Below are 13,775 nucleotides of genomic sequence, written 5' to 3'. Positions count from 1 at the left end.
TAGTAAAAAACTATATGAAGCAAAATAGAGTTTAAATCAAAACACAGGTTGACCAGATCTTTGAAAATATAGAATGCTACAATCCCTTTAAAAAATCATCAATATTTGGAAACATAATCAATAACACTAGGTTTTATATTATTATGTAAACTAGTTTCCCACAAATAAAACTAATTTTTGTGTTAATGTAAAATCTATGCAAATACATGCAGTCATTTATCAGGAAAGCTGACAAGCATTCCATATTGGAGGGGGAAATGAAGCTGCCTCAAGAATACAGGCAATTAATTATTTCTGTATTTTTTCTTCTTCTGTCTTGAGGCACAAAAGTTATCCATCCAGTTAAAACAGCAAATGAAATAAAGAGATTTTTTTTTATTTAAACACATACGGCTTTTGCCTGCCATACTGATCACCACAAGGTCTACAGATGCCCGTGGCTAAATTGTACACTGGCAGATGCACTCAGGGGAAAGCTGTGCTAATGCAGCGTGGAAAGCACAACAAATGAAGAACTGAATTCGCTAGTAAAAGGAAAAAAACAACGTCAACAAAAAGCAAAAACACCAAAACCAAAAAAAACTCACTTTTTTTTTGCCCCAGTGAGTGTTGTGATTTGCCAATAAAATACACATTGAGGTTGCAAAAAAAAGAAAAAAATAAAAGAAAAGAAAAGAAAAAAGAAAATGTAACCTTGGTCTTTTGCAAAAAGTAGACAGAATACCATTTTAAATGAGTGAAGGTGCACATTATATGTGTGAATGGCTCAGCGACGGATTTTTATTTACAAAGATAGAAGGGCTAGCGATGTTAAAACTTACCAATTTCACAATGAAAAGTTTGTGACATTTAAAACTGTCATAGTATGTGACTGGATAAATGCTGTCGAAATTTCCAGTTATTATTTTAAAAATCCATTTAGCTGCAGTCTCTTAAAGTATTATTGAACTGTCTAAGGGTTATTATGAAACAATTCTGCAGAGGTGATATTACATTCTGGTGGCAACAAGAATCCTATATTTAGTAGCTATTTCCTTTTAACAAGTTAACATAAAAAACGTATAGAGGCCAATTCAATCTTTTACTATCTGAAACACTGGGGTTTGTGCGTGTGTGCATGCGTGTGCGTGCGTGTGTGTGTGTACATACAGTCTGTATGCATAGGCTATTTTGCAAACCATAAAAAGAGTATACTTCCTAAAAGTGATTTAAGATTATTAAGAAAGCAATAATTTCTTTCTTAATAGGCCTGTAAGCATGCATAACATTAAAATTTCTATTGTAATTGCCGAATAAAAAAACAGAAAGCATTTAAATAATTTTATATCTTGGAGGAAGAAACAGAAGACTAGTTATACCATTCCAGGTTGTAAAAAGGGCAAAATACTTGGAAGAGCATCATTCTCAATAAAAATATTTACACTCCTACAATTTAAGAATCTTTGGAGCTATTTATAATCATCTAAATCTAAATGACAATGTATATTTGTACAAAATTAGGATTAGAAGCATATATTCCAAAAATACGTATATATTAATTAATATTAGCTCTACTAAGCTTCTTGGCCTTGTCCTGCAACACTCAAAGGAAGGATTAATTTACTGAAACTGTCAAAGTAAAATGTAATTTAAATATTGAGATGAGATTTATTTCTCTAGTGACATAAGGCCAGAATCATTACAAATATGCCTCGTATGTTGCTATCTTATATAAGGAACCCGTTTCTTAATATTTTGACGTGTAAACTGTAAACTATATTCACAAGTCTAGTACATACATTCATGCTAACATAACATATATTAGCAGTTCCTTTGAAAACACATCTTTTGCCAAGCAATTGTAAACCTATCTTTTGGGTATACGAAATATTTTCTATTATGCCTCTACTTCAGTGCTGCTCTCTGATTAAAACTGGTCTTAAATTAGAAGTATGATAAAGTAATAAATAATGGGGGAATAAAGGTGTTTACAGTTTAAATTTTTTTGATATAAAACTTAAATACCCAGACATTTATAAGTGAATCGCAAAATTTACGAAATAAAAAATTAAACTGGGGCATAAAGAAACTTTTCTGTGGCAATAGCAATGGTCTACATCTGTGCCAGATTTAATGCTATGTGACTGTATGTATCTGTCAGAATTCACAGAATGGTACATTCATATGAAATAATCATAGAATAAGATAGTACTACATACGAATTAGACCAATAAACTTGACTTTTTGTATTTCACGTAAAAATAAAAAAGATCTACTTTTTATTTTGGTGGGTTCACAACTTTTTATTAGAAATAATAAGTCTTCCAGACTCTCTAGGCTTTATGTTTTTACTTGATCTAGATGGTGAGATAAAATGATGAAACATGTAGATTTAAAAGTATTAACTATTTCTTAGTACTTTTGACTTGATATTTTTGACAAATCATTATGCGGAAAAATTGTGCTTTCAAGAAATAATAGTGTCATAATACAATGCGGATTATTAGAATAGTGAAAATAATCATACATAAGTGGAAATGAAATATTTAGATGGTCTGTTCTCAGACAATGTTGCAATCACCATATCTACACGTAAAGCTCCCAAAGAAATTCCTATTGATAAACTCATTTCCTTTTTTCTATAAATCACTTATTTTATTGCATAGAATATATATGATAAATGTAATTTTCTTTTAAATTATTACTCCAGTTACTGACCATTAAAAAAGTAAATTCTAGTTTAGAAGAATTGCTTTGTTCATTAAAAAAATAAGCGGTAAAACTGTAAATTAGAAATAGGAAAGGTTATTTTAAACATGCAATCACTGGAAGTTAATTATCTACATATCATACTTTAGTCTCAAGGTCATGTTGAATCTTTTCAGTGGCTTAATCGCAGACAGTATGGGACAGTAATGAGAGCTATACAGTCCTGGGTGACCCACCACAGATGCACAGATTAACAGACACTAATCAAGTCTGATTCCATTGTTTTCTCTAAGAGCAATAAAACTCTGGTATATTAGGAGTGCCAAGGATGTAGTCACATAAGCAGATGTCTGTAAGTCCCTGTGAGTTACAGGTTAAGGAATATCTAAGTTTTCATTTTTTCATATAGAAAAGAATCACATGAGCCCATTTATCTTGTCAGAATATATCTATAATATCCCTATGAAAAATACTAGCTAAAATATAACCATATTAATTTAAGTTTTATAGTTTACAAAGATAACAAGGACTTTCTGAAAGGTCTGTGAAGAACTGGAATATTGAAATCAACACTTCCTCCAAAATAATAAATGAATGGCTAGCCCCCATATCCTTAAATGTTTGGAAAGGGTTAGATCACACTGATTTTGAGCAATAAGAAAACATTTTCGTTGATAACCCCCCCCCTTCAATTTTTCAGTTTACAGATGCAACTACAAACATCCTATACCTCTGTGTGCACATTCGAATGAAGTTAGGGAACCGAGACAATCATCTAAATAATCTAGGTTTTAAATTTGTTTTTCTATCAAAAAAAAAAAAGTTTTATAGACAGTTATCCAGAATCACCTCAAACCTGCAGATCTAGCAGTAGTGATAATTCTCATAAGGTAGACATCTGACTTCCAGCTTTAGTCTGAAAGTTAGTTTCTTTTCAACATTTCTCAGCGCCGAGAACAAGTTTACTAAGCAACACTGCAGGAAAAATAAAAGTATCCCCCACCACGAATGTGACGAGATGGTCATGTACTATGGGGATGAGGAAAACTGAGGCAACTGCCTTGACCATTCAAGTGAAGAATTAAGGAAATAATTTTTAAAAAGTCAACCACGATGATCAGGATGCTCTGGTTGAAGGAATAAAATAGGTTCAAAATTGTGCAAACAATGACCTCAATTCTCTGCTTTACTTTGTTATAAACCTGATATTAAAATATGAAATAATTGTTTTAAGAAATCGTTGAAACTTTGGAAGCTCCCAAGCTACTTCGTTTCCAGTGTTCTTGTGCAAGGAGTCACAAGAAGAAGAAAGGTATAGATGCCATCAAAGTAGATTACCAGAAAAACTCTCTGTATTTTACTTTATTTAATGTGACACATAAAGAAAACCCTGCACAAATATCTGTCTTTAATTTCTCTAGTGTAAAAAAAAAGAAATATATTGTGTGTGGCAGAATGAAACAGATGAAATAGCCTGGGCGCATTTAAAAAAGGAGAGGGCGGGGGTAGAAATCAGATGCTTAAAGGGAGCCTTCAAAGCCACTCCAGCAGCAGGGATAAATAATTCAATAAACTCAACTTCATATTCTTTTTATCTCCCAAGTGTAATAAGCACATATTAAAAAAATAAAACTTTAAATTCATGAATACTTGTGAACAGACCAGCAGCCAGTAGATAATGAAAAAACACAAAACAATATCTTTGTGAGCATTTAACATGTGTGTGCACATCCTCCAACAGATACATATTTCCAGACGAAAGGCCACAATTGCTTCAATTTATGAACATGTAATTTAGGTTTTTTTAAAAACACAGAAACCTTGCATTCCTACATTTCTCAACATAATAGACTTTTTCTTTAAACCTAATAATGTGACTATTTATGCATTACTTTGTTTACCTGTTAATTAGGGTTACAGAAGTGGGAATAGCTTTCCCAGGAAATAGCACTTTAGGAAACATTAGTAAGCATCACAGTATTTAATTGTTTTATATTTATCGATAGTACTAAAATTTCTGATAATGGCATGCTTGTGACTTCTTTGGATTTTTTCCCTAAATGGTTATCTTTTAACTCAAGGCTGCCTAGTAAACTAATGAAATGAAGTCAAGTTGGTTAGACCTTAAAATTCCAAATATTATTCAAATGTAAGCATCTCAAACTATCATTAAATCATGAGATTCTTGTTTTATTTTTTTCCCCTTCAACTAGGTCAGTGTTCTTCAATTATAATTCTATTATTAGTTCATGTCAAAGATGTCTGCACAAGATACCACCGAAAACAATGAACATTTCTATCCTCAAGCATGAGACACATACAAGCTTTCATTCCAGTACTAAGGACCAAGATCATACTTATAGTAAAAAATAATAATAATTTAAGTAAGACTGGTGTCATTTAAGTTGTTTCATAAACTTTTCACATAAGGAAATGAACTGATTTTAAGCTATTTCCCTGTATTACATCATCATTTGAAATAACTCGATAGGTCAAATGATATGTCAAAAAAATTTTTTTTTACTATACAATAGTTAAATAAGTTACTCCCACGAAAGAAATCTACTTCCAAAGCTTTGATTTAAAAAAGCTGAATTACACACACACAAATATACTCTATATTTTAAGTTCCTCTCTATAGGTTATTTCAAAAAAAAAAAAAAAAAAAGAATCAAGGGATGGAAAACCCACTCCTCAGAACAGTTGAATTTGTCCTTGGCCAGTGAGAGGTGTCTGAGACCTTGGCAAGACTCAGCTGCAGAAGGCACTCGTTCCACGTGCTCGGCGTAAGACAGCGCTGTGTCGCAGCGACGGGCGGCACTGGCGCCGAGCGTTCTCCGGGGGCGCCCAGCTCACCCACAGCGACAGCCGCGGGTGGGTGAATCCCGTGCTGTGCAGGTTACTGTCAGCTCCCCGTGTGATGGGTGCCGAAGGGAGCAGCTCAGAAAACACAGTCCGGGTCCGTGAAACCCAACGACTTCACTTCCCTGCAACAACACTCGAGAACTAACGAGCTTCTTGGTCCTCTTCTCACTATCCATTTTTCTTCTTCAAAGTGCAAATCGTTAGTGAAAAGGCCCTGGTTACACCAATTAGTTTGCACAAAGTGCTTCTGTGTTTAGCTCCGCTTTAACCCAATTAAGCCGCACAGTGAACCCCGAAGATGCGCCACCTGCGCGCCGGGCTCTGGCGAGGCCGGCCCGAGCCCCTCGCGTCCTTCGCGTTACGCCCGCCTGGACGGCGCTCCACGGTCTCCGGAGCAGCCCCGGGGCCCGTGCCACCGGGTGCCTCGCGTCCTCGACAACCGCGGATATTTGCAGGTGGCCCAGGAAATCGAGGGGCGAGGTATCGGCCAAGCAACTCAGGCCTTGACCCCGGGGAGGGCGCAAGCAGGGCGCACAGGGCCGGCGGCTGGCGACCGGGAAGCGCTGGCTCGGCGGCTGCCACACGTGGGCCTGGGCAGTGGCGGGGGACTGAGGGGTGTGCAGGCTGAGAACCGGGGCCTGCAGCAGTCGTGGGGGAAACCCGGGACGCCAAGTAAGGCTTTAAAATGATCCGCTCATAGAAAATAAAGGTCTAAGGCAGGAGCGCGGAGTAGCGGGAGAAAGGTGACCAACGGGAAGCACACGGGGACCTGCTCTGGGTGAGGGACTGGAGGGGCTTTTCTCCAGAGACCAATGCACGTCTTCGCCTTAGTGGCCGCGGGTTCTGCAGCTCTGATTCGCCTCCTTTTCCAAATGCCAAAAGGTAGCAGCAGTGCGTTGACGCGCAAAGCCGGCAGGTGGGGAGGAGCTGTCGGGTGTTCCCGTGTCCCCTAAGGGAGTGGAAGCTTCTGGGGGGACAGAGCAGATGAGTACCGCGAGCCCCAAATCTAATGCACTACTTTAAGCTAAACCAGGATCTATTGCTCTTGGAGCACGAGGAAGTAAATAAGAGGTGGCTTTGTGTGGTGCTGTACCTGTGAGCCCCCGACCCCTCAAATCAAAACCTTGCACAAAAAAACTGAGTGCCCTGAACAGCATCTTGTTAAAAAGTGGCTCTGAAAGAAAGTGCCTACAACCTGTTACCCGGAGTTAGAGGATTTTGCTGGAAATGTTCTTAATTTGAAAGAGATGGCATATAAGTTAAAGGTAGGTGGTTAAAAATTTGCCTAGGTTTTAAAAGCATTACATAACCCCTAAGTATTATTTCTTTCCTTTTCTGTACATTAAGGGCACAATTGGTACCACCAGAAAAAAAAAATACAAAAGCTCTATGTAAATCAATTTCCCCCTCTTGTTTCAACGTTGCAAATTTAGAAATGTTGATTTCTTTCAAAATGTTCCAAAATGCTATTTAAATTTAAAACCCTAATGACTGCAAGTTCATTTTGTTTTAAAATCCTAACCATTTCCCCTTAATCAAATCACATGAAACGGAATGAAATCAGAAGTCTCAGGTCACCACTAAGGACACTTAAAAGAGAGGAGAAATATCCTTAATTTCACATCTGTAAACAAGCCAGAAAACCCAAGCCCGTGAGTGTGTTCAGGACCATTATCTGGCAGTAGGTCTCATCTCTATGATCTCTCTTGAATTTCACATATTGAGATACAGCGAACACACATTAAAATAATCTCTCCATCACACAGATAACTGGTTGTTCAAATATACATACAAAGCTTACTGTCCTACTTGCCCTGTTGGGTAAGTCTACCAAAGTACAAAGTACACCAGTGGATGGGGGGTGGGAGAGGGATGTACTAAACATTTTTAAAAACATCCTAACTTAAACTGGGGTAGATGACACCTAACAGATGCAGCCGTAATTTTCAGATTCCTTTTAAGAACTGCAAATGAGGAGCAAATGGAGGTAAAACACTGCATAACATTAAAAAAAAATCATTCTAATGTATAGGAACACTCAGAAAATTACGCAGGTATTATTCCACGTAAAGACTACTTCTACACACAAGAAAGAGCAAACTTTCCACCTGCATTTACAAGACCTCTAGGTTAACAGACATTAACGATGTTCCTCTAAACGCGAGTAAGTGACTTTTGTTTTAGAAAACCCCATCTAGTTCCCTAATTGATGGACGACCATTAATACACCTGTATTTGCATTTCGGAGGTAAAGAGACAGGCAGGTTTCTCGGCGCCGAGGAGACCCACTTGGCCAAGTCTGCTCAAAACGTCAATATGCTTCGAGTAACAGCAACGCTGAGAGATTCCTCTCGATTTCCAAAAGTGTCAGGCGGCCTGGGCGGCTTTCTGCCGGCAGCAGCTCCTACCTTTAGCTCGTGCGCCTATATCCTTGAGGGGGATTAATTAGCCGGGCTGAAGCTGAAGGAGGCTGTCGTGACGAGCCCAGTGGCGATTGGCCGCCAGCCTGCCTGGCCCTGCCTTTATAATTTCCACACGAGTGCATCTGGGCTCTGAGACAAACCGACAGCAGCTTCTCCTGACACAGACACGCGCACACTCACCCCCGACACACTCACTCGGCACACTCTTCCTCCGTCTGATGAACGGTCCTGCACACACAATGATTCCGGGAGAGCGTCAATAAACGCGGACGGGGTTGATTATTTTGCCTCCTGGAAGAGCTTTGCTGGGTCTCCACGCAACTTTTGTTTTTTTGTAACTGAGAAGGTGATCCCTGCACGCCTCTCTCTCCCGCCACGATTCTTTCGAAGAGGAAGAGAGGCAGCGCGAGGGGGGCGAGCGGTGTTTTCACTCTAGGGCCGGCGGGGCGCCAGGACGCAGGCGGGGACCGCGGCCGCCGGGACCCCCGCGGCGGCGCGTCGGGGCCGGGTCGGGGACGCCGCGCGCGCCGGGCCGTTTCTGCACGAAGTTGGCTCCAGCCCCAGCAGCCGCATTGGATCCCACAGCCTACTGCGAGACTCCGGTGTACAATCCGGATCTCTGCCCCAACATGATCGCGGCCCAGGCCAAGCTGGTCTACCACCTGAACAAGTACTACAACGAGAAGTGCCAGGCCCGGAAAGCTGCCATCGCCAAGACCATCCGCGAAGTCTGCAAAGTCGTGTCCGACGTGCTCAAGGAGGTGGAGGTGCAGGAGCCGCGCTTCATCAGCTCCCTCAACGAGATGGACAACCGCTACGAGGGCCTCGAGGTCATCTCCCCCACCGAGTTCGAGGTGGTGCTTTACCTGAACCAGATGGGGGTGTTCAACTTCGTGGACGACGGCTCGCTGCCCGGCTGCGCGGTGCTCAAGTTGAGCGACGGGCGCAAGAGGAGCATGTCCCTCTGGGTGGAGTTCATCACCGCCTCCGGCTACCTCTCGGCGCGCAAGATCCGCTCCAGGTTTCAGACGCTGGTGGCTCAGGCGGTGGACAAATGCAGCTACCGGGACGTGGTAAAGATGGTGGCAGACACCAGCGAAGTGAAACTGCGCATCCGAGACCGGTACGTGGTGCAGATCACCCCGGCGTTTAAATGCACTGGGATCTGGCCGAGGAGTGCTGCCCACTGGCCACTTCCCCACATCCCCTGGCCGGGGCCCAACCGGGTGGCGGAGGTCAAAGCGGAAGGGTTCAACCTCTTGTCCAAGGAGTGCCACTCCCTGGCCGGCAAGCAGAGCTCGGCCGAGAGCGACGCCTGGGTGCTGCAGTTTGCGGAGGCGGAGAACAGACTGCAGATGGGGGGCTGCAGAAAGAAATGCCTCTCCATCCTCAAAACCTTACGGGACCGCCACCTGGAACTGCCCGGCCAGCCCCTCAACAATTACCACATGAAGACTCTGGTTTCCTACGAGTGTGAAAAGCATCCCCGGGAGTCGGACTGGGACGAGTCCTGCCTGGGCGATCGGCTCAACGGCATTTTGCTGCAGCTCATCTCCTGCCTGCAGTGCCGGCGGTGCCCTCACTACTTCCTGCCCAACTTAGATCTGTTTCAAGGCAAACCGCACTCGGCGCTGGAGAACGCTGCCAAACAAACGTGGCGGCTGGCGCGGGAGATCCTGACCAACCCGAAAAGTTTGGAAAAACTTTAGAGGACAAACTAATCAACGGCCGAAATGTGATTACTCTTCCCAGAGTCCTAATTACGCGTACACTTCCTGTTCGATTCCTACCCAAGATCCCACTTGACCGTGCAAAGAATCTCTTCCTTAAAAAGGAATAATAATAATACAGTGTTTAGGCATCATCTCACCCGCCCCTCTAAGGGGAGAAAGAAAGTGGGGGAAGCAGATAAAGGAAAACCCAAAACCCACAAGTATTAGAAGACCGCTTTACAAAGGATTTCCTATCTCCCTTGAAAAGTACACAATGACACCCGCAAAACAACCCGGCTGTAATGCAAGACCGCAGCGAACACTCCGCCTAACTATCAAAGGATTACAGCAATCCCGGTGATTTAGGTGCATCTGTCTGTGAGTAAACACGATTTGGATGTGCCATCTGAAGGAAACTGTAATGTATATTTGGATTTGTAACAAATATTGTGATCTCACATTGTCTTTGAAGTGTGGATGTTGGTGTTTTGTGATTTGGTGACCAGAAGTTAAATTGCCATTTTGGATACTTCCAGATATTTTCCACTAACGAAGATACCATTTAAAGGTAGATTTCCTCCCGGTACTTTTATCTGTCTTTCAAAGTGTCTGAACTTTAAAAAAGTTTACATTTTGTTTCAAATATATTGCTTGTTCTATTTCTAACATTCCATAAATATACTTGAAATGTTATTTAAATATATTCAAAGAAATCTGAATTCAGCTTATATAATAACGCTTGAATATCTGAATTATATATTTGAAAAATGCACTTGAAATACACTGGATAATTACTTTTGTGATTTAGATTTTAATTTCTGTTGCTGGTTTTTATTTAATTAGAAGCTAATAAATGAGGTAAAATAAAAGTTGTTGTGTCTCACTTTAAACTGTTTTTCTATGAAAAGATGAAATGTTTCATTTTGAAAGTAGAACCCACTTGAATATTTTCAACATTTTGAAAAACATGTTAATGAAATCATTGAAAATAAAACCATAACAATGGGGGAAAAAAGCTCTTTTTGTATAGTTTACAGAAGATACTGATCCACTCTCAGTTTCTAATTCACTAATACGACTATTTCTTTCTATAACAGACATGATTTAATTCTGCCCCCAAAAGCTTGCTCTTCTGGATTAGTTATTTTGTAGCATTTTTGGTAATACAAGAAAAACCTCGTGACAGTAAAGACTGCTGAGTTAAAAATCAGACGAACTCAGAGAAAATGAACTTCACAAAGTCATAATGAACATTTCAAAATTTGTATATGAAAACTATGTTAATAAAATGAAGATAATTTCTGACCATTTTATGTCAAATCTTATTTTATGTACCGTGTTCCATTAGCTTAATCAATTAATCAGAAGTCTAGAATTCCTTTTTACTTCATAAGGGCAAGCTAATGCTAAAAGCATAAAGACAACAAACTTTAAATTATTTAAAGTTAAATACACCACATTCAAACTCACTTGTAAAATTCAATTCTTTTGAAGTCTGAAGTGAAAGAAGTCCTGTAACTATCCTTCAGAGTATTTTAATGGTCAACAAGTGTGGGAAGGGCTAATCACCCATGGCCTTAAGGTGGTTAGTTAATTCAGGTGGGGGTGAATTTTAGAATTTCAATTGCTATTCTGCATACAGCACTTTATAATGCTTTATTTCTACATAAAATTAAATATAGATAATAAAGTTCTCGATCTACAGGAGCAGTTGTCTTTGACTCTTTTAGAATAATGGCCTCTAAAAGCTACTTTATATGAAGATCTTTGTAAATTGATTTTTGAATATCTAGCATGATCTTGAATTCTTACCCTCAGAAGAGAAGATTACAAATTGCACAGTAACACAGCAGTTAAAACAACAATAAAACTGATTTCAGAAGAAAGTTCAGAGGTTGTAGAGCCACGCTAATACTCAGGTTTTAAAAGCTACACAAGATATATTAAACAAATAAATATTCATTTCAAATCATCCAAACGTCTTTTCTGGCATTACACCCACACAAGAATACAAACTTTAAATATCTGAGCGCTGGTATACACTATATATACACATTTTAAGTCAAAACTTCTCAAAGAAGGAGAATCCGTTTCTCTTCCTCTTAAATGCAGATGTTAAACCCATTATTTCAGGAGATGAAAAATGGATGTAATAATGGAGATGAATTTATATCTAAATAGAACCCCTCCTCCCCGTTTCCTTATAACCTTTCAATGAATAATAATTCACACTGCGATCTACGCTTTTTGAAATCAAAAGTGATCTTAATAAGAAATTTCATAAGTCCCTTCCTACTCGTCCCAGAGGGACTGAGATGCTGTATCCCATGGACCTGGGAGCGATTGGCTTAACTACCGAATTTTCCCAAATGCACACAAAGACACTCAGAGAGAGACTATTAAAATGTTCCTGCTCTGGCAATTCAGGATTTAAAATCCTTAATATAGTCTCCAACGCCATAAAATAGAGCATGAGTTATTTCATTCATTTTATTTTCTATGAGAAAGATGGGAATCCGCTCCCCTCCCCCACTGTCATTTAAAACCAAGCAAAATTGAAAATCACTTCCTGCAACAAAGCCACCAGTACTGCACCGGGAACCACTTTTAACTCACTTTTGTGTCGATCTTCTTGAAGGCAGGATCATCCTCATCCACCTCGAAGTAGATTTCTGTCGTGGTGATGGAGAGAGTCCCTTTGGCCACCACCACGGGAGCGATAAGCTGGGCAGGCGTGCTGAGAACCACTGGGCCTGAAAGACGAGGGCACCACAATCAGGCTGAGTCCCTGGGACCCTCTGCGGATCCCTCCCCGAAGGGTACCACAGGTTTTTATTTTTAAAGATGCTCTAAAAAAAAAAAAGTGCCTATATTATGCGGCAAGCTCCTTTTATGTGAGATAAGGTCTGCTTAGCTTTTTACACGTTACCTTACAACAAGACTGGAGATAAATAATTCTATGAAAACCTAAAGAGTCAGGGTACCGAATAAGTGACCCTTAGCAAGCAAGTTTGCAACCTCCGCGTAGAAATCCTCCACGGGTTTTGACGCGCTGCCGTATTAACCATCTTAAAAGCGCGGAACGGACTCCAAAAGCCCCGATTCCCCGTGAAACACCCCGACTTTTCCGAGAGACCCTAGGCAGTCTGCATTGTCCCTAGGAACCAGGGATCGCGTAAAGCCGGCCACTTGGCAGCAGAGCTCCCCAGGGCCGGGCGGGAGGTGTGAAGCGGGACCGGATCGAAACGTATAAATTCCACCGAACTAAGGGGTCTGCATCTTGCAGGGAGACTAATATCGGCGTCCCGAGGCGCGCCACGTACACAACATATACACGTGCACGCACGGACATTGTAAAATACATTTCTTACGTGGAAAATAACAGAAATCGTAGCAGTGATGTTTTCACTGAAAACCAGTCAGAAGCGATGAAACCGTAAGGCATCTGAACAAAATGATTCTCAGGAAAGCGTTCAAAAAGTTCTACTTCTCAACTTTTGAAACTAGAGGAAGATGCAGTAAAAAGAGATCTGTTTGGAAAGTGTGCCTACTGAGGTGCTTACTCCAGATTCCTGCGATCTGAGTTAAAGCCGAGAATTACGAATTCCACAGATTGAAATATTAATTCAAAGAGAGATCGCTGAACTGCCCCTTAGGACGCCCCGAGGGGGAAGCATTCCTGGCCGTGCTGGATTTGAGAGCCTGAGCCTGCAGGCGCGGACGCCAGAAACGACACCCGCTCCTCCGCAGCGAGGGCTCATTATGCCTTGAGTCCCTTCCGTCCCCCCCCCTCAAATGCAACGAGTCGCAGGAGCGGGAGAGAGGCGACCAAAAGGGGGGCGCCCCGCGGGCGCTCAGGCCGGCCCCTCGCGGAGAGCGGCTCGCGCGGCCACGGCCACGGCCACGGCGAGCAGGCGCGGGCCCGGGGCGAGGCGCACGCCGAGGCCGCCAGCGCCTACGGCCAGGGCTCGGGGGGCCTCGGCCGGCTTCCGTCGCGCTCAAAGGGGGTGGAGGCGCGGCCGAGTGTGTGTCAGCCCGCACCCCCGCCCGTGAGCGCCCGGGCCGACGAGCGCGGGGCCCGTGCGTG

The 13,775-nt window shown here is 41.7% G+C and overlaps 2 protein-coding genes across 17 annotated transcripts in view; one reads left to right on the top strand and one right to left on the bottom strand.

The window, feature by feature from the left end:
* The window catches only part of NBEA (neurobeachin), a 611,133-nt gene that overhangs the window by 163,590 nt on the left and 433,768 nt on the right, over window positions 1-13,775 (bottom strand). For all 16 annotated transcript variants that reach the window (XM_036228295.1, XM_036228296.1, XM_036228300.1 and 13 more), the window contains one exon: window positions 12,305-12,441. In XM_036228295.1, the coding sequence (XP_036084188.1) occupies window positions 12,305-12,441 (137 nt within the window). The remainder of the gene's footprint in view (window positions 1-12,304; window positions 12,442-13,775) is intronic.
* Window positions 8,541-10,333, top strand: MAB21L1 (mab-21 like 1). The gene has a single exon (XM_016151085.2). It carries the CDS (start codon window positions 8,606-8,608, stop codon window positions 9,683-9,685), a length of 1,080 nt encoding a protein of 359 aa, XP_016006571.1. The 5' UTR covers window positions 8,541-8,605; the 3' UTR covers window positions 9,686-10,333.

Source organism: Rousettus aegyptiacus, unplaced genomic scaffold (genome assembly GCF_014176215.1).
Source record: "Rousettus aegyptiacus isolate mRouAeg1 unplaced genomic scaffold, mRouAeg1.p scaffold_m13_p_11, whole genome shotgun sequence".
Lineage (NCBI taxonomy): Eukaryota > Metazoa > Chordata > Mammalia > Chiroptera > Pteropodidae > Rousettus > Rousettus aegyptiacus.
Note: the sequence above shows the minus strand (reverse complement) of the source record. Positions and strands in the feature narration are given on the sequence as shown.